We start from the raw sequence: 21,414 nt of genomic DNA, 5'->3' as shown, positions 1-21,414 counted from the left end.
AAACACCTTTGGCTGAAGCTGATAAGTAGTCTTAAAAAAACTAGCCAAAGATTTCCTGATACTCCATGGAGTTTCAGAAGTGGAGACATTACCTAGAGCAGCAGCCCCTGCTAAAACCAAGCAGTCCGTCAGAAAAGTAGGTTGAGCAATGTTGAGTTGAGATGCAAGATAAGCAGCAAAATTTAGTGCAAGAGCCTCCGCTTGCAGAGGAGTAGAAGTTGGAGGAGCTGAAGCTTGCACTTGCACATTGATCTCTCCTCCGTTAGAGGGTAAGGAAATAAAGATTCCCACACCTGTGCCAACCTGTCCTTGCAACAAACCTGGAATTTTCTTAGTCCTAAAAGCTGCATCCGAATAGATTTTAGCCCCATCAGCCAACAAATCAGACCTAAGGATTCTGCCAGGCAAAGGAATTTGATTAGAAGACAACTGAGTTGGAGTTGGAGTCTGATTCAAGAGAGGGGCATTGTCATACACATTAGAGGTTAATGCAAGAGCAGCAATGTGAACTTGATGAGGAAGAGATTTCGCCCTATGAAATAGAAAATCATTCCTTGCTTTCCAGAGACACCAAAGAAGTGTACAAATGTTAGAAAGAGAACCATATAGATGCCTCATGCGAAGAACATCAATAACAGAATGCAAGGTGGAATGCCCCTGGACTAAAGCATCCGAACGAACAAACCAAGGAGAGGAAAACCAAGCTGCACGAGAAAAAGAGCACATGAAAAACAGATGGACCTCATCCTCTTGTTGACCACATCGGCAACAAGTTTTTGAAATATGAATGGAAAATCTACCAGCCCTCAACCCTGTAGGAAGAGCCCTCCTAAGCAGTCTCCACGCAAAAGTTTTAACTTTTGGGAGCATATCCTTTTGTTTCCAAATGAGTTTAAGAAGATTTGAGAGATCCAAAGGAACAGAAGAAGGTGCATTTCGGGGAATGGCCTGAATTTCCTGCAAACAAAGTTTATAGGTAGATTTTGAAGAACAAATACCATTATGAGTGAGATCCCAACAAAGCGTATCCGGACTATCATCATCAATAATATCTGTTTGCACAATAAGAGAGGCCAAAGGTTCTTGAAAAAGAGAGCAAACCAAGTCATGATTCCAAGTTTTTTGGTTCGGAAGCCAAAGATCTTTAACTAAAGATGGATATTGAAAACCATGTCGTTGATGAATAAGACAATCATGGATCTCCAAAGAGAGCACCAAGGAGTGCTCCAAATTGAGATACTGCCTTGAGATAATTGATAAAAAGAATGGGCTTTGAGTTTCGGTAGAATTTTAAGAATAGAAGCCCAAAAGGCCGACTTAGCAGAATTAGCAGAGGTTGTCCATATGGAGGCATTATGAAAGTATTTAGCCTTAAGAACAAGATGCAAGTGAGAAGAAGGAGACTTAGCTAATCTCCAAGCAGCTGTGAGAAGGAGACCTTCATTGATAGCCTTCAAGTTCCTTATTCCTAATCCTCCCTCTTCCTTAGAGTTACAAATATCCTTCCAAGCTCGAAGGCAAAGGCTCTTTTTGGAATCACTTTCTCGAACACCTGTCCACCAGAAATTCCTAATGATTGCAGTAAGTTTAGCTATGAACTTCTTGGTAAACAAGATGTTATCCATATAATAAACATGTATAGCCAAGAAAATCGAACGAATCAATTCTAATCTGGCAGCATGGGAAAGCATGTTAGTTTTATAAGTAGGTAGCTTATTCAGAAATTTTTCAATGAAAAAGTTGTAAGCCGAAGCTCTATTCTTAGCTGGAAGCACAAGAGGATGACCAAGATGAACAAAACTGCTATCCAATTTAGAAACCGGGAAAATCTGCTTAATAGCATGAATTATAGTTTGAGGAACATGAGAGCTGAAAAGAATTGCTGATTTAGCCCAGTTTGGAGTTTGTCCTAAGATGGCACAAAAATGGTTAATGATTTGAGCCATAGAATGAGCCTCTTGAAGACTTGCCTGTCCACAAACCAACAGATCATCTGCAAACAACAAAGAGTGAATAGGAGGGTAGTTTGGTCCAAGAGAAATTCCCTGCAAATGGTGAGCAGCCAGAGCCTCATTAAGAGCAAGAGACAATTCATTGATAGCGATGACAAACAAATAAGGTGACATGGGACAGCCCCGACGGATACCTCTGAAGCTTCTAAATTTACGCGAGGGCTGACCATTAATCAAGACCGAGAACATGTGAGAAGAAATACAAGCATGCACCAAGTTAATGAAATGACCATGCAACCCTTTACGTGTAAGAGCAGCCACTATAAAATTCCATTCCAAACGATCGAAAGCTTTGGCCAAATCAATTTTAAGCATAAAGGCATTATGATTCCAAGATTTAAGAAAGAAAGAGTGCGTGATTTCTTGGACAATGATGATATTATCACTAATGCGTCTACCCTCAATAAAAGCTTGCTGAGCAGGATCAATATAATCAGGCAAATGCAATTTAATCCTATTAGCAAGAGACTTCGCAATGATCTTATACACAACATTACAAAGACTAATAGGCCAGTAATCCATGGGAACATGAGGCTCAAGTTTTTTTGGAATAAGTGCAATATTTGTGTCATTAATATGAGGAGGCAAAATACCAGTATTATAAAAATTAATGACAAGTTGCGTAACTTCATCACCTATCCAGTCCCAAGCTGCCAAATAAAACTCCACATTGAACCCATCCGGCCCTGGAGAAGCATTTAATTTCATCTCCTTGAGAATCTGCAATACCTCCTGTTTATCTGGAAGAGCATAAGTAGGATCTAGGGAATCATTAGGCCAATGAGAATGAGGGTAAGGTCTCTCAGAATTATTATTGGGAGAAGAAAATATATATCGGAAATAGCTAACAAAAGTGTTAGTGATAGCAGTGGGCTTAAATTGCATCATGTCCTTTTCATCCTTAACAGAACAAATAGTATTCCTCTTTCTATGTTTGACCACAGCTTGATGAAAAAATTTAGTATTGCCGTCTCCATCTTTAGCTCAACCTCTCTTGCTTCTTTGTTTGTAAAACTAATTAAGCTTATAGAGAGTTTGCTCATACCTGATAGTGAGAGTACTTTCTAAAGCATGATCTTGCTGCTGCAAGGGAAGTTGTTGTATTTGGTTAATACTCAATTCAAGGTCATGAAGGTCCTGTTGGAGGGGCTTCTTCCTTTTACACCACTTTTTAAGTGGCCCTGCTAAAGAGGAAGTTTTGGCTGCAAAAGATTGAGCCGAGCAATTAGTCCAAGATGATTTAGCAAAAGCAGAAAAATCCTTTTCTAACAGCCACCAATTTTCAAATTTGAAGGTCTGCTTAGGTTTGACAAAATTACCTTCAGTAGACAGTAAAATGGGAGCATGATCACTCAAAATGATAGGCAGATTAAGAACTTTGGTATTAGGATAATGCATGCACCATTCGGAATTAACCAAACAACGGTCAAGGCGTTTATAAATAGGATTGGAAGTGTTCTGTCTACCACGCCAAGTATAAGCAGGCCCACTATAACCTATATCAAACAAACCACAATTTTTCACAAGAGAACGAAAAGTATGCATACGATAGTAATTCACATTGCCATTACAACCATCAATATCATACATGATGTCATTCCCATACACAACATCGGCATGCCCAGATTATCATACACAAAAGAAGAAACTTGATCCCAAATGCGAGTAGTCTGCCTATGATATGGGTCGCCGTATATACAAATTAAACAAAAGTTGACCCCCGAAGCTAGATGAACTACTTTAGCTAAAATATAATGGAAAGCAGAACTATGAACAGACACTTTAAGATCATCAGTCCACATAAGCCAAAGACCTCCCGAAGCACCTCTAGAAGGAACAACAAAACCATCGGTAACATCAAACCTATTAACAAGATCAACAGAACGAACTTTGGATGATTTGATTTCCGAAACAAAGGTTACATGCGCCTTCGTGGATCGCATTAAGTTAGCTAGGTAGAGCATTCTTTCATTGCCGAGGCCTCGGCCCATACCTCGGCAATTCCAAGCGATGGCCCTCATGGCGCCCGAGGCACGATAGGGCTGTGCGCCGCTCCCCAAGAAGCGGAGAGCGCCCCTCCGACCAAATCCATCAGATGCTCTGATTTGCTAAGGTCGATTTGCAAAGGAACCGGCAGAGCGAGGTGTGAAGGCACAGCAGCAAGAGCTGGGAGAAGCGCACCGGAAACAACCAGATCACTCTACGCTGACTAGCGGGCCAAGGTCAGCGGGATGCGGCGGCGACGCAAGGCTTTGGTGGCTGAAGCGGGAGAAACAGAGACGGGACAGCTACCGGACGCAGATGCGAGAGCGAGAAATCGAGTAAGAAAGGAGAAGGGGAGAATCAAATCAGTCTGAGATGGGCGGGGGGTCGAGGAAGCAACAAGAACAGGGCAATAGAGAAAGGGGATCTAGAGATGTCCAAGAGAAAAAAGGGAAGAGGAAGATCAGATTCAGAAGGGGAAGAGAAAGATCAGACCAAGAAGGGGAAGCAGGGAGGAACGGCAGAACACCAGTCGCCGGACAATCGCCGGGAATCGCCACCAAACACCAGTCTCTGTAGCTAGCGGCCTCCCCGCCGGTAGTATAGTCGTTTTTCTGCAAGTCAGTGATTACGAAGATGTTGCATCCTATACAGTCACGGAGAAAGGTAGGGACACGATTAATCCATATGCGCCTCCTCCTAATCGTAACCACGCTAGTTTATTTGCCATATTTTCTTTTAACACAAGGATCGACCTGGTGGTTTCAGAACGAGTAAATAACTCAAAATCATTATATTTGTGACTAGGGTACTCCAAAATCATCGCTTTCGTCAAAAATCAGAGAAGACCGTGACTTTTACGTCAAGTTTCCATTATGTTGAAAATCATAGAAGACCGTCACTTTTGCGTCACTTTGGTTAGGGTACTCCAACACCATTGCACGACGAATCCATCGGTTTACTAGAATAATGACCAAGAGAATAAAAATCTGGCTCGGACATTTCATCAAACATGTAGAGTGCGAGGTGTATATACGGATGAGTTGGACGTATTGGGGCGGCGTCCGGTGGCGACGACCTTGATCGATCACGTCATGGTTGGCAGCGGTGTGGATTCGGGCCTCCGTCGGCGAAGCCCTGTGTTGTGGATGACAGCGGAGCAATGATGGCGGCTAAACTGCGGTGACGGTTGTGGGGACGAGGCCAAAAGAGAAAAGAAGAAGGGCTGGTCGGGCAAGGAAGGAGATGGCGGGGACGGATATGGACGAATTGGCGCGTGCCCTAGCGGTCAGTCCTGCAGTCCTACGTGGCGGGCGGGCCCGGGCGTCCCCATATCCGCCCCAGATATGGGGAGTGCCGGTCAATCTGGACATTTGGACCGAATTTGCCAGCCGCATTTTCGCGTGAGTCAGTGACCGGGTAGGCTGACCGGGAGTTTGGGGTGCCCATGAAAAAACCTTACCACAGCTTAAAATACAAAATGTTTTTCTATTTGTATACGACGGTGAGAAACCAGTCCATATGAAAATTGCAATTCCTGCACGTAACCAGTGTCGGAGACATAGTCATTCCCATAGATACAAAGTTTTAAAATTGCAGAGGCTTTCGCGTTCCTGTCAAGAACAGCAGACAGAACACACAACGTGCTTGATTCGACGATACAGAAGAAGGCTCATGGCAACAACACCGGAACGTCAAGAATGCCCTCCTTCTCCTTCCTTGATCCGACGACATGACACAGACGAACGCCGATCGAGTCTACCAGATGGTCTGGATGACGGGGACGTGCTTGATCTTGTGGTGGTCCTGGCCGCCGTCCTCCTTGATCCTCCCCACCATCTTGGGCATGCTGTACAGCACCACCTCCTCCAGCTCCTTCATCCCGCCCAGCGCCTCCGGGAGCATCTCCATCTTGGCGCACCGCAGCAGCGTCAGCCGGGCCAGCGCCGCCATCGACCCGGCGCTCACCGCCCACTCCTCCAGGTCCGGCAGCCCCAGCCTCAGCTTCTGCAGGCTGCGGAACGCGCCGTCCCCGAACTCCAGCCGCTCGCCCTCGTACGCGCCCCACATCAGCGTCAGCTCCGCCAGGCTCGGCAGCTCGCCCAGCATGTCCACGAACCCCTGCCCCACCATCGTGCCCCACATCGACAGCCGCGTCAGGTTCGGCCGGATGTACCGGACCGCCACCTCGTCGGCGCCATCAGCATCATCCTCCTCCTCCATGGCCCCCACCAGCCTCAGGCTCTGCAGCCGCCGCAGGCTCGCGACGGTGAACACGGCCGGCGGCAGCGACTCGCCCTGCAGCACCAGGTGCACCAGCAGGTCCAGGCTCTCCAGCGCCGTCACCAGCGCGCCGGCGTTCGCGGCCGTCAGCCCGCTCAGCTCCAGCGACCGGAGGTTGGTGGCCCTCCCCAGCGGGTTGCCGGCGACGGCGCGCGTGTCCCAGCCGCGCGGCTGCACGCCGTGGAGCGTCTGGAGGCTGTACAGGTCGCCCAGGCACCTGGGCAGCGCGAACGGCGCCACCACGTGCCGCAGCGTCGGGATCGTCCAGAACGCGGCGGTCACGCCCAGCACGCCGCCGCTCCGGCCCTTGAGGATCAGCGACTGCAGGTTCACCAGCTTGCTTATCGTGCTCGGCAGCCTCTCCAGCTGCCCGCACTGGAGGCCCAGGTACCTTATGTGGATCATCGAGCCGAGCTCGTCTGGAAGCTTCTTGAGCTCGAGGCCATGGATGTCGATGACGCGGAGGAACTTGGACGCGTGGAGGAAGCCCAGGTCGGTGGAGTGGATGCAGACGCTGGGCTTCGCGGCACCGCCGCTGGCGAAGTCGCAGACGATGGTGCGGAGCTTGGGCAGCGCGTTGCCGAGGTGGACGTGCCTGTCCGTGGTGTTCTGGACGGCGAGGCGGCGCACGGTGGCCGGGGCGAGCACGTCGGTGCTGTCGTGGCTCTCGACGAAGCACGCCTCCTGAGCCTCTTCCTGCGCGAAAGCGTGGAGGCGGTCGTGCACCACCACCGCCGTCACGGTGCCGAACTCGTCCTTGTCCACCAGCTGCACCATGCACCGGGAGATGAGCTCCTTGAGGTACCCCTGCCCGACCTCCTCCATGGTGCTCCCGCGCCGCGGCCGCACGAACCCCTCGGCCACCCACAGCCGCACCAGCCTCGCCGCGTCCACGGGGGCGCTCTCCGGCATCGCCGCGAAGTAGAGGAAGCACGACTTGAGGTGGTGCGGCAGGTCGTCGAACGCCAGCGACATGATGCGCCGGGCACCGCCGCTCCCGCTCTTGCAATGCTGCGGCTGGTCCTTGGCCGCCAGCAGCTGCGCCATCACCTGGTCCCACTCCGCAGGCAGCTCCTTGGACCGGAGCACGCCGGCGAGGACGACGACGGAGAGCGGCAGGCCGCGGGTGATCCGGAACACGTCCTGGTAGTACCTTGACTTGTAGCGGCCGGGGCAGTCGCCGCGGAGGCCGAACACCCGGCGCCGGAACAGTTCGTACGTGTTCTCCGGGCTGAGCCGCGTGAGCTCGATGGGGTCGTACGTCGGCCCGCCGGCGTAGCCCACCACCTCCAGCCCCGCCGCGTCGGTGACCAGCACCACCCTGCTGCCGTTGCCCTCGTCGGGGAGCGACGCACGGAGGCTGTTCCAGTCGGCGACGGCGATGCTGCCGTCCACGACGACAAGGTACCGCCTGCCGGTCATGTTCCGGAACAGCGAGTTGCTGATGTCCTTGCCGCCCTTGGCGTCGCAGCCGCCGTCCTCCGCGCTCTGGCCGTTGGACGGGGACCGGCGGAGCTGGGAGGTGGCCTGCCGGTGGATGTCGCGGAGCACGTCGGCGGGGCGGCTGTTGGGAGGGAGCACGGTCCAGGTGCGTATGGCGAAGTGGTTGCGGACCTCGGGGCTCTGGTAGACCTTGCGCGCGAGCGTGGTCTTGCCGATGCTGCTCTCGCCGACGATGGAGACGAGGGCGCGGCCGGGGACGGCGTCGACGTCGAGCAGCTGCTCCCTGAGCATGTCGCTGTACTTGCCGAAGCCGACGGTGTACTCTTCCAGATCGTCCCTGCACCCAAATTCACTAAACCAGTCAGCTGCTTGCGTCATTATTCTCATAATGCAGTGATTAAATCTCGTTAACTGCTAGCTACTCCATGGTTAGCTCCTCGACGACAGAACAGTGGCAACCAATAATTTGATGTCATTTTCAGCGTGAGACGTCCTGGCATATAAAATGAAGTAGCTTGACAATTCAGGAGAATCTACATTGTTTAACTCAAGCAGGCAGTCATTGGAAGTATCTGTTGCATTTTAATTTTACATGCGTTCGGTGTCATTTTCATTTTCAGAGAGTAAAATTCTGTAAGCTGCGTGATAGTTCAGCAGAATCTTTGCTCGCAGAACAAGACGAAGATAAAAGACAGCGGAATAATCAAGGAAGAAATCTCAGAACAAACAAATAATCAAGCAGTAGGTTCGTATCTTTCAACTCTTCATTTTTGTTACTGATTATGTCTCTGATTTTGCGTGGTGGTTTTAGCTGAAAGAAAGAAAAGAACCGGAGAGGATGAACATACAGAAGTAAATTTGGGAGCATGGGTGCGCGCGTACCAGGCGGCGAGGGTGGTGGCGGAGGAGGCGGCCCAGGCGGGCGAGGCGGCGTGCTCGATGTGGTAGGCGGCGCGGTTGGCGGAGATCTCGTCGAGCCGCTTCCTGATCTGGCGGACGCGCGCCGAGAGGTCGTGGCGGAGCGCGACCTGCAGCCCCGCGCAGCGCGGCCGCCAGCGGCGCCAGCTCCAGCGCCACCCGGAGCAGCGCGCCCCCGTGCCGGGGAGCGGCGGGGCCGGGCCGCGGTGCCGACGGCGGCGCCCGGCGCGGTGGAGGAAGTCGTCGAGCGCGTCCTCGGCCTCGAAGGCGACGTCGCGGGTCTGGCGCACCCAGACGGCGACGAACTCGTCGTCACGGAGGCGGCGCCTGCGGTCGGCGTCGCGGATGAAGGTGTGGAGCCACTCGAGCTTGTCGCGGAGCAGGCGCACGTCGTCGCCCACCTCCAGCAGCACCGCCGCCTCCCACGCCACCAGCTCCGCCACCTTCGCCAGCACCGTCGTGATCGCCGTCTCCGCCATTGCTCTCTCCGATGTGCTTGCTCGCTCGCTCGCTCGCTCGCTCTGTGTGGTCTCTGGCTGACTGGCTCTCGTTCTGGGCTTGGATGGATGGAGTTTGGTGGAGTCAAGGTCAATGGTGGCGCCGGCGACGGGGAGCTGTGGGAAGCTCGTCGGTTCAGTGGCGGGTAGTATATACTGGATGGATCGATCCGTGCATGTGCAGTGCAGCTGAGATGGTTGGGGATGGTAAGAAAGGTGCAGTCAGTGTGAGGCCAAGGAGAAACGAACAACATCCACCGTGCACACCTGCTTTCCACATTGGCGGCTCCTTTAGCAAATACCCTCATCCAATACAATGTAGTCCCTCCGATTTTTTTAGTCTGCACATAAATTTTGATTAAAGTCAAACTTAGTAAAGCTTGACTAGTTTTATAAGAAAAAATATCAACAATCACAGTATGAAATTAATATTATTAGATGCATCATGAAATGAAATTTTCATACCATATAGCATTAATATTGTAGATGATGATATTTCTTGGTATGAATTTGATCAATCTTTGTGTAGTTTGACTTTGACCAGATTTCGTATGTAGACTAAAAAGAAACGAAGGGAGTATATACAACAATACACATAGCAGATACTTGTATTGTTTAGTAAATATAAAAATAATAGTATATCATTGAATTTAAAAAATAGGAAATGTATTTTTAATATGATAGACATTCTTGATAATATACATGAAAATGTTTAATGCGTTGTCAAAAGATTTTTTTAAGCCATCAAAAGATTGTTGGTGCGGATGGTCACTGCTTTATATTGCCAATCTCTGTTTTCATTGCTTTGTTGTTTTTCTTCTTCCTCCGCCGATATAGCTTTGGTCTTGTATGACTTTGTCTTTTGTGAGTGTTATCGTTTTGTGTTTATGTGTGTGTGAGTGTGTTGTGTTGGTTGTGTGTGTCATAGTTATGTAGAGCATGGGTGTGTACTCATTATGATTGTATCCCTCAATGCTATATTATGAGTTTATGAAAAACTATTGGAAATATGCCCTAGAGGCAATAATAAAATGGTTATTATTATATTTCCTTGTTCATGATAATTGTCTATTGTTCATGCTATAATTGTGTTATCCGGAAATCGTAATACATGTGTGAATACATAGACCACAACATGTCCCTAGTGAGCCTCTAGTTGACTAGCTCGTTAATCAATAGATGGTTACGGTTTCCTGACCATGGACATTGGATGCCATTGATAATGGGATCACATCATTAGGAGAATGATGTGATGGACAAGACCCAATCCTAATCATAGCACAAGATCGTGTAGTTCGTATGCTAGAGCTTTTCTAAGTGTCAAGTATCATTTCCTTAGACCATGAGATTGTGCAACTCCCGGATACCGTAGGAGTGCTTTGGGTGTACCAAACGTCACAACGTAACTGGGTGGCTATAAAGGTACACTACAAGTATCTCCGAAAGTGTCTGTTGGGTTGGCATGAATCGAGACTGAGATTTGTCACTCCGTATGACGAAGAGGTATCTCTGGGCCCACTCGATAATGCATCATCATAATGAGCTCAGTGTGACTAAGTAGTTGGTCACGGGATCATGCATTACGGAACAAGTAAAGTGACTTGCCGGTAACGAGATTGTACGAGGTATTGGGAGACCGACGATCGAATCTCGGGCAAGTAATGTACCGATTGACAAAGGGAATTGTATACGGGATTGCTTGAATCCTCGACATCGTGGTTCATCCGATGAGATCATCGTGGAACATGTGGGAGTCAACATGGGTATCCAGATCCCGCTGTTGGTTATTGGCCGGAGAGTTGTCTCGGTCATGTCTGCATGGTTCCCGAACCCGTAGGGTCTACACACTTAAGGTTCGATGACGCTAGGGTTATTAGGAAGACTTGTATGTGATTACCGAATGTTGTTCGGAGTCCAGGATGAGATCCCGGACATCACAAGGAGTTCCGGAATGGTCCGGAGGTGAAGATTTATATGTAGGAAGTTGTCATACGGTCACCGGAAAGGTTCCGGGGCATATCGGTATTGTACCGGGGCCACCGGAGGGGTTCCGGGGGTCCACCGGGAGGGGCCACCTCTCTCGGAGGGCCTAATGGGCCGTAGAGGAAAGGGAACCAGCCCTACATGGGCTGGGCGCAGCCCCCCTCCCAATGGGCCCATGCGCCTAGGGTTGGGGGGAACCCTAAAGGGGGCGCTCCCCTTGCTTGGGGGGCAAGCCCCCTCCCCTTGGCCGCCGCCCCGCCTCTAGATCTCATCTAGAGGGGGCCGGCCCCCTTCCTCCTTCCCCTATAAATAGAGGGGCAAGGGGAGGGCTGACCACCACATCCAAGGCGCAGCCCCTCCCCTCCCCAACACCTCTCCTTCCCCGTAAGAGCTTGGCGAAGCCCTGCCGGAGTACTGCTGCTCCACCATCACCACGCCGTCGTGCTGCTGTTGGAGCCCTCTTCCTTAACCTCTCCCTCCTCCTTGCTGGATCAAGGCGCGGGAGACGTCCTCGCTCCTTACGTGTGTTGAACGCGGAGGTGCCGTCCATTCGGCGCTAGGATCATCGGTGATTTGGATCACAACGAGTACGACTCCATCATCCCCGTTCTCTTGAACACTTCCGCTCGCAATCTACAAGGGTATGTAGATGCACTCCTCTTCCCCTCGTTGCTAGATGACTCCATAGATTGATCTTGGTGATGCGTAGAAAATTTTAAATTTCTGCTACGAACCCCAACAGTGGCATCATGAGCTAGGTCTATGCGTAGTTTCTATGCACGAGTAGAACACAAGTTGTTGTGGGCATCGATTTTGTCAATTTACTTGCCGTTACTAGTCTTATCTTGATTCGGCGGCATCGTGGGATGAAGCGGCCCAGACCGACCTTACACGTACGCTTACGTGAGACTAGTTCCACCGACTGACATGCACTAGTTTCATAAGGTGGCTAGCGGGTGTCTGTCTCTCCCACTTTAGTCGGATCGGATTCGATGAAAAGGGTCCTTATGAAGGGTAAATTGAAATTGGCATATCACGTTGTGGTTTTGGCGTAGGTAAGAAACGTTCTTGCTAGAAACCTATAGCATCCACGTAAAAACTTGCAACAACAATTAGAGGACGTCTAACTTGTTTTTGCAGCATATGTCGTGTGATGTGATATGGCCAAAAGGATGTGATGAATGAGATTGATCATGTTCTTGTAATAGGAATCACGACTTGCATGTCGATGAGTATGACAACCGGCAGGAGCCATAGGAGTTGTCTTAATTTATTTATGACCTGCGTGTCAACTTATACGTCATGTAATTACTTTACTTTATCGCTAACCGTTAGCCATAGTAGTAGAAGTAATAGTTGACGAGACAACTTCATGAAGACACGATGATGGTGATCATGATGATGGAGATCATGGTGTCATGCCGGTGACGACGATGATCATGACGCCCCGAAGATGGAGATCAAAAAGGAGCAAAATGATATTGGCTATATCATGTCACTATTTGATTGCATGTGATGTTTATCATGTTTTACATCTTATTTGCTTAGAACGAAAGTAGCATATGTTGGGGAATGTAGCATAAATTCAAAATTTTCCTACGTGTCACCAAGATCTATCTGTGGAGTCATCTAGCAACGAGGGAGGAGTGGATCTACATACCCTTGTAGATCGCGCGCGGAAGCGTTCAAGAGAACGGGGTTGATGGAGTCGTACTCGTCGTGATCCAAATCACCGATGATCCTAGTGCCGAACGGGCGGCACCTCCGCGTTCAACACACGTACGGAGCAGCGACGTCTCCTCCTTCTTGATCCAGCAAGGGGGAAGGAGAGGTTGATGGAGATCCAGCAGCACAACGGCGTGGTGGTGGAAGTAGCGGGATTCCAACAGGGCTTCGCCAAGCGCTGCGGGAGGAGGGAGATGTGTCATGGGAGGGAGAGGGAGGCGCCAGGGCTTAGGTGTTGCTGCCCTCCCTTCCCCCCACTATATATAGGGCCAAGGGAGAGGGGGGGGGGGGCGCAGCCTTGGCCCTTCCTCCAAGGAAGGGTGCGGCCAGGGAGGAGTCCATCCTCCCCAAGGCACCTAGGAGGTGCCTTCCCCTTTTAGGACTCTTCCTTTCCCTCATCTCTTGGCGCATGGGCCTCTTGGGGCTGGTGCCCTTGGCCCATATAGGTCAAGGCGCACACCCCTACAGCCCATGTGCCCCCCTGGGGCAGGTGGACCCCCTTGGTGGACCCCCGGACCCCTTTCGGCACTCCCGGTACAATACCGATAATGCGCGAAACTTTTCCGGCGACCAAAACAAGACTTCCCATATATAAATCTTTACCTCCGGACCATTCCGGAACTCCACGTGATGTCCGGGATCTCATCCGGGACTCCGAACAACTTTCGGGTTACCGCATACTAATATCTCTATAACCCTAGCGTCACCGAACCTTAAGTGTGTAGACCCTACGGGTTCGGGAGACATGCAGACATGACCGAGATGACTCTCCGGTCAATAACCAACAGCGGGATCTGGATACCCATGTTGGCTCCCACATGTTCCACGATGATCTCATCGGATGAACCACGATGTCAAGGACTTAATCAATCCCGTATACAATTCCCTTTGTCTAGCGGTACGATACTTGCCCGGCATTCGATCGTCGGTATCCCGATACCTTGTTCAATCTCGTTACCGGCAAGTCTCTTTACTCGTTTCATAACACATCATCCCGTGATCAACTCCTTGATCACATTGTGCACATTATGATGATGTCCTACCGAGTGGGTCCAGAGATACCTCTCCGTTTACACGGAGTGACAAATCCCAGTCTCGATTCGTGCCAACCCAACAGACACTTTCGGAGATACCTGTAGTGTACCTTTATAGCCACCCAGTTACGTTGTGACGTTTGGCACACCCAAAGCACTCCTACGGTATCCGGGAGTTGCACAATCTCATGGTCTAAGGAAATGATACTTGACATTAGAAAAGCTTTAGCATACGAACTACATGATCTTGTGCTAGGCTTAGGATTGGGTCTTTGTCCATCACATCATTCTCCTAATGATGTGATCCCGTTATCAATGACATCCAATGTCCATGGTCAGGAAACCGTAACCATCTATTGATCAACGAGCTAGTCAACTAGAGGCTTACTAGGGACATGGTGTTGTCTATGTATCCACACATGTATCTGAGTTTCCTATCAATACAATTCTAGCATGGATAATAAACCATTATCATGAACAAGGAAATATAATAATAACTAATTTATTATTGCCTCTAGGGCATATTTCCAACAGTCTCCCACTTGCACTAGAGTCAATAATCCAGTTCACATCGATATGTTATTAACACTCAAGGTCACATCCCCATGTGACTAACACCCAAAGAGTTTACTAGAGTCAATAATCTAGTTCACATTACCATGTGATTAACACTCGATGAGTTCTGGGTTTGATCATGTTATGCTTGTGAGAGATGTTATAGTCAACGGGTCTGAATCTTTCAGATCCGTATGTACTTCGCAAATTTCTATGTCATCTTGTAGATGCAACTACTACGCTACATTTGGAGCTATTCCAAATAACTGTTCTACTATACGAATCCAGTTTACTACTCAGAATAATCTAGATTAGTGTCAAAGTTTGCATCAGCGTAACCCTTTACGACGAACTCTTTTACCACCTCCATAATCTAGAAAATTCCTTAGTCCACTAGTTACTAAGGATAACTTTGACCACTGTCTTGTGATCCATTCTTGGATCACTCTTGTACCCCTTGACTGACTCATGGCAAGGCACATTTCAGGTGCGGTACATAGCATGGCATACCGTATAGAGCCTATGACAAAAGCATAGGGGACGACCTTCGTCCTTCCTCTTTCTTCTGCCGTGGTCGAGCTTTAAGTCTTAACTTCATACCTTACAACTCAGGCAAGAACTCCTTTGACTGGTCCATCTTGAACACCTTCAAGATCATGTCAAGGTATGTGCTCATTTGAAAGTACCATTAAGAATTTTGATCTATCCGTATAGATCTTGATGCTCAATGTTCAAGTAGCTTAATCCAGGCTTTCCATTGAAAAATACTTTCCAAATAACCCTATATGCTTTCCAGAAATTCTACGTCATTTCTGATCAATAATATGTCAACATATATTTATAAAAAATTCTATAGTGCTCCCACTCACTTCTTTGGAAATACAAGTTTCTCATAAACTTTGTATACACCCAAAACTTTGATCATCTTATCAAAGCATACATTCCAACTCTGAGATGCTTACTCCAGTCCTTAGAAGGATAGCTGGAGCTTTGCATACTTATTAGCATCTTTCAGGATTGACAAAACCTTCCGATTTGTATCACATAGAACCTTTCCTAAAAAAAACGCCGAGGAAACAATGTTTTGACATCCTATCTGCAAGATTTCATAAATAATGCAGTAATCGCTAATATAATTCCAACAGACTCTTAGCATCGCTACGAGTGAGAAAGTCTCATCGTAGTCAACTCCTTGAACTTGTCGGAAAACATCTTAACGACAAGTCGAGCTTTCTTAATGGTGACATTTACCATCATTGTCCGTCTTTCTTTTAAAATCCATCTGTACTCAACAGCCTCACGACCATCGAGTTGTTCTGTCAAAGTCTACACTTTGTTTCCATACATGGATCCTCTCTCGGATTTTATGGCCTCGAGCCATTTATCGGAATCCGGGCCCGCCATCGCTTCTCCATAGCTCGTAGGTTCATTGTTGTCTAGCAACATGACTTTCAAGACAGGATTACGTACCACTCTGAAGTAGTACGCATCCTTGTCATCCCACGAGGTTTGGTAGTGACTTGATCTGAAGTTTCATGATCACTATCATAAGCTTCCACTTCAATTGGTGTAGGTGCCACAGGAACAACTCCCTGTGCCCTGTCACACACTAGTTGAAGAGACGGTTCAATAACCTCATCAAGTCTCCACCATCCTCCCACTCAATTCTTTCGAGAGAAACTTTTCCTTGAGAAAGGACCCGATTCTAGAAACAATCCCTTATTGCTTTCGGATCTGAGACAGGAGGTATACCCAACTGTTTTGGGTGTCCTATGAAGATGCATTTATCCGCTTTGGGTTCGAGCTTATCAGCCTGAAACTTTTTCACATAAGCGTCGCAGCCCCAAACTTTTAAGAAATGACAGCTTAGGTTTCTCTAAACCATAGTTCATACGGTGTCATCTCATCGGAATTACGTGGTGCCCTATTTAAAGTGAATGTGGTTGTCTCTAATGCCTAACCCATAAACTATCGTGGTAATTCGATAAGAGACATCATGGTATGCATCATATCCAATAGGGTGCAGTTATGATGTTCGGACACACCATCACACTATGGTGTTCCAGGCTATATTAGTTGTGAAACAATTTCCACAATGTCTTAATTCTGTGCCAAACTCGCAATTCAGATATTCATCTCTATGATCATATCATAGATATTTTATCCTCCTGTCACGACGATCTTTCAACTTCACCCTGAAATTACTTGAACCTTTCAATAATTCAGACTCGTGATTCATCAAGTAAATATACTCAACATCTACTCAAATCATATGTGAAGTAAGAACATAACGATATCCACTACACGCCTCAGCACTCATTGGACTGCACACATCAAAATGTATTACTTCCAACAAGTTGCTTTCTAGTTTCATTTTACTGAAAATGAGGCTTTCAGTCATCTTGCCCATGTGGTATGATTTGCATGTCTCAAGTAATTCAAAATCAAGTGAGTCAAAACGGTCCATTTGCATTGAGTTTCTTCATGCATATACACCAATAGACATGGTTCGCATGTCTCAAACTTTTCAAAAATGAGTGAGTCCAAAGATCCATCAACATGGAGCCTCTTCATGCGTTTTATACCGATATGACTTAAGTGGCAGTGCCACAAGTAGGTGGTACTATCATTACTATCTTATATTTTTTGGCATGAACATGTGTATCACTATGATCGAGATTCAATGAACCATTCATTTTAGGTGCAAGACCATTGAAGGTATTATTCAAATAAACAGAGTAACCATTATTCTCCTTAAATGAATAATCGTATTGCGATAGACATAATCCAATCATGTCTATGCTCAACGCAAACACCAATCTCGATGGTAGAGGGAGCGTACGATATTTGATCAACCTTGGAAATACTTCCAGCACATATCGTCATCTCACCTTTAGCTAGTCTCCGTTTATTTCGTAGCTTTTATTTCGAGTTACTAACACTTAGCAACCGAACCGGTATCTAATACCCTGGTGCTACTAGGAGTACTAGTAAAGTACACATTAACATAATACATCCAATATACTTCTATCGACCTTGGCAGCCTTCTTATCTACCAAGTATCTAGGGTAATTCTGCTCCAGTGGCTGTTCCCTTTATTACAGAAGCACTCACTACTAGAAAAAAGGGCTATAGATGGGATTGGCACTAATGGCGCACCAGACAAGTGGTGCGCCATTAGTATATACTAATGGCGCACCACCTTCTGATGCGCCATTAGTGTTGAAACTACTAATGGCGCACCTGGCCCATGGTGCGCCATTAGTATCAATTTTTTTTGAACTAGTGCGCCTATCCAAACATACTAATGGCGCATCCATAAGAAGTGCGCCATTACTAGTTGTAACTAGTAATGGCGCACCAGTCAGAAAGTGGGCCACTAATGTTGTTTTTATTATTATTATTTTTATTCCTTTTTCTGCAAAACTACTAATGGCGCACTCACCCGCGGTGCGCCATTAGCATGTATGTACTTATGGCGCACCGAGGGGTGGTGCGCCATTAGTATTGTGGCGCCCCTACTTCGTACTCCCTCCGTCCGGGAAAAGTTGTCTCCATGACATTTTTGCAAAAAAGCCCTCCACTTTTGTCCGACCAAACCCGCAGTCCTCGTCTTGCCGCAGCGTCACTCCCCTCCCCGCAGCTTCCCAACGTTGCGCTGCTCCCCTCCCCGCCGCGCCGCGCCGCGCCGGTGAGCTCCCCCGCGCCGCTGAGCTCCCTCGCCCCGCTGAGATCCCCCAAGCCTCCTCTCCCTCCTCCACGCCGCCGCGCCGCTCCAGTTCGCTGCGTAGCTCCTCCTCTCCCCTAAAAATCCCTTCTTCCGGTGAGGTTCTCTTCGACGAGGCGCCGTTCGATCTGGAGGATGACGACAAGTTGGCGCTCGATCTGGAGCATGGCGACGGCATGGGGCGGGCGCTCTCGTCCTCGAGCTCCTAATCCACCAGATCCTCTTCCTCCTCCAGGCCCTCCTCAACATCACCGGCGACGACGGCATGGGGAAGACGACGGCGGCAGCTGCGGAAGTCAACCCCAACGAAGGCGGATCCTCCTCAACATCCCAGGCTCCTCCTCCTCCAGGTCCTCCTCGTGCTCATCTATCTCATGCCAAGTCTGAATTTATACTGCCAAGTCTGAAATTTTCATCTTTATTGTTAAGTCTGAAGTTAGCTGGCATGCTTCTCTGACTTGACATGCTTGCAATTTTGATCACTAAGAGTACTGCAGCTAGAGTATATCTCAATTTATAACAGCACATGTTGACCTTGCAGCAAGTTTACAAGGACAGCATTTCTGTCAAACTAAAGCAAGCAAACACTTAACTGAATTTGACTGTACCAATCGAACAAAGCTGCAGGGTACATTATGTTAAAGATTTCCTACTTTAGTGATTTTTAGGGGGAGCACTTAAAATTTTTAGTCAGCATTGATTTATGAGGGAGTAGAGTTTTTGACAAAAATGCTAGTGCTGTCTGTCTGTGCCTACAAAGAGGTAGTACTGCATTTGTGTCAAATTTGATTTAGTCTTAATTTAGAGCTGCGTGTAGTGCAAACTGGATGATGTAGTGCTCTGAATTTGAAGCTTTAACAGTATGTAGATATAGTCTTGTTCAGATCTTACTGAAGAAGAGAGGGGTTAGTAGGCAGGTTACTTCAGAGGCTTTGTTCAGATCTAACTGAATGAATAATTCAGTTAACTTTACAGGGGATCTAACTGACTGAATAAGTTTTAGGGACATGCTTTTATCAACTCTTAGTTAAGAGATTGCGGCAGTTTTCTGCAGTCTATCAGTTTGAAATTGACTTCCCTTGTTCGTATTTTACACTCATCTCTACCTGGAGAACAAATTCCTTAGTGCATAATCTGTAGCTCACCATGACAATACTGTCACATGAACAATTCAAAACAGTTAACTGAAAGTGTCTAAAAGTAGTTAAGTGTTTCCAGGATTTCTTTTTTCTTCGGCAAGGCATGATTTCTTTTTTCTTCTTCTTTTTCTCTAGTGTTGCCATGATTCCTTCAGCAAAGCATCAATATCTATTCCTATCAGTGGTTATCTAATTGAATTTTCACATGCTTCTATCAGTGGTTATCTAACTGAATTTTCACATGCTTCTATCAGTGGAAAACTTATATTGTTCGCTAACATTTTATAAACAAAACACATGGAAGCAACTCTATATATGATCCATTTTGAGTAATTAATTTGGTACTCTGTTTGCTGTTGAATTCTGCAAGTCCTTCAGTCTAAGCCTATGAGTAACACTGCTTGTTCACTAATTCAGTTTACTGTACAATTTTGTGCAGACTGAATATTGTGTGTGTATAGCACACGCTCATCAAATTACAGACTGGATGATCCGCTGCTACTCTAAGAGAAAAAACAACCCAAGTGTAACTGATTCCTCTCTCTTCTTTGCAGGATCTAATTCTTGATTCTTGCGTCGGTCTGAACTGTGCGATTTACGTTTCGTTAGAGGTGAGCCACTTTTTCCCCGCTTGCTTTCTACCTGTTCGATGAAATGCGGTCGTGCTTAGAATCCTTTTTCTGTTTGGGGTTAAGATCTGTCCTATTCCCTTCTGCTCGTGCTGTTGTATATACTGTTTTTAGCATTCTTGGTAGAAGAGTTTCCTTGTGGGTAGAAAGCTTGGTTGTGTCCTGATTTATGAACTGTTTTCTTCTAGCTCTGTTCTTGGGATTCTGGTGCTGTTGATCTCGTCAAGGGCCTCATCTGCTTTCTTTCATCTTGTGAAGGTGATTATTATTAGTACTTTCCCTGCTAATTGTTTACTGTTTCAATACATTTTGTTCCTCTAACATAGTGTCTTTAGCGTTCTTGGTAGAACGGTTTTATTGTGCATGGAATGTTTTATCCTCTCACCTTATACTATTTATTTGTGTGCTTACATATATTCTTTCCTGCTTCGTATTGTGTAATTACTTCGTTTACCTAGAATGTGTGCTCTGGTGTCCTTTGTTCTTCCAATTTTGGAACTGTGGTAGCACAATGTGCATTGCTTCCGCCTTTTTATTTGTGTGAGATCGACGGGAATGGTCATGTGCTTGCTGGTGTAGAGATTGATGTTCCTGGGGATGGCCTTATAGGTAATAAACCTAGGTTTATTTTAGATTCAAATCACTTAGCTTTTTTTGAGCCATGGAACCTACAGTTTTACACTGCCAGATTGAGACATGGAAATTCATGATGTACTTTGCGAGACCCCTGTCCGTTAGTGCCTCTTTGATCGGCTCTGCTATGGCATTGGATAAGCCTTTAGTATAGTGAGCTTTGGTAGAAAATGGTTCTGCCATTCTTGAACAGCACCTGTACTAAAACTGAATAATTAAATGCAACCAACATAGACTTTCCTGCTATCTATGATTACTCAACAAGTTCTTTTAGTTTTAGTCTGACATGGTAGCTAACACCAATTGTTCATATCTATCTTCTTTGACCATACTACATATGCATAATACTGATCAATGGCAATAATCCTTATATGGCCTTTTTTATGAGCGATAATCTAACATTTATAAAATCATCTTAGGATTTCCTAATGGATCCTGTACACATTCCACCAAGGGTTATTTTGGATGCTATGCTGAACACACTCTATAGCTCCCAAAAGCTGTGTACTACACCCAGCCTACAGGAGAGATTGGTATAGAGACTGATTGAGTATTATCCATCTCTGCAGCACTTGCCAAAGAGCATTGTCAAGAGATTTGTTTGTCAGTCTGAGTCATCTTGCTACTTTTGCAGGTTTATTTGCATATGAAATCACCAGAATTTTCGCCATGGCTCTGGTTCTTGACATGGTGCTTAAAAGCACTCATCCCATCTTGATTATTCGCACACAGTTTTTTGTTTTTGTTTTTACTGATTCACTTCTATCGACATTTTTTATGTCCCTTTTTATGACCAGCTTGGTCATTTGGTCTGGATGGAGTCATTCAACTCGGAAAGAAAAAAGAATTTGAG

At 47.1% G+C, this 21,414-nt stretch overlaps 1 protein-coding gene across 1 annotated transcript; it reads right to left on the bottom strand.

Moving 5' to 3' along the window:
* Nucleotides 1–5,500: 5,500 nt before the first annotated feature.
* On the bottom strand, nucleotides 5,501–9,785 carry LOC119270155 (disease resistance protein RPP13-like). Its single transcript, XM_037552126.1, has 2 exons — nucleotides 8,604–9,785; nucleotides 5,501–8,058 (listed from the first exon to the last, which is right to left on the bottom strand). Exons 1-2 carry the CDS (start codon nucleotides 9,116–9,118, stop codon nucleotides 5,754–5,756), a joined length of 2,820 nt encoding a protein of 939 aa, XP_037408023.1. The 5' UTR covers nucleotides 9,119–9,785; the 3' UTR covers nucleotides 5,501–5,753.
* Between the last annotated feature and the right edge of the window lie 11,629 nt (nucleotides 9,786–21,414).

Source organism: Triticum dicoccoides, chromosome 3A (assembly GCF_002162155.2).
Source record: "Triticum dicoccoides isolate Atlit2015 ecotype Zavitan chromosome 3A, WEW_v2.0, whole genome shotgun sequence".
Taxonomy (NCBI): domain Eukaryota; kingdom Viridiplantae; phylum Streptophyta; class Magnoliopsida; order Poales; family Poaceae; genus Triticum; species Triticum dicoccoides.
This window is presented reverse-complemented; position numbering and strand designations above follow the sequence as displayed.

Excerpts from the sequence above, each read along its gene's own strand:
- LOC119270155 (XM_037552126.1), bottom strand. The coding sequence starts at position 9,118 with ATGGCGGAGACGGCGATCACGACGGTGCTGGCGAAGGTGGCGGAGCTG. Across the intron at positions 8,059-8,603 it reads GCCACCACCCTCGCCGCCTG|GGACGATCTGGAAGAGTACA; the intron begins GTACGCGCGCAC and ends ATTTGGGTGCAG.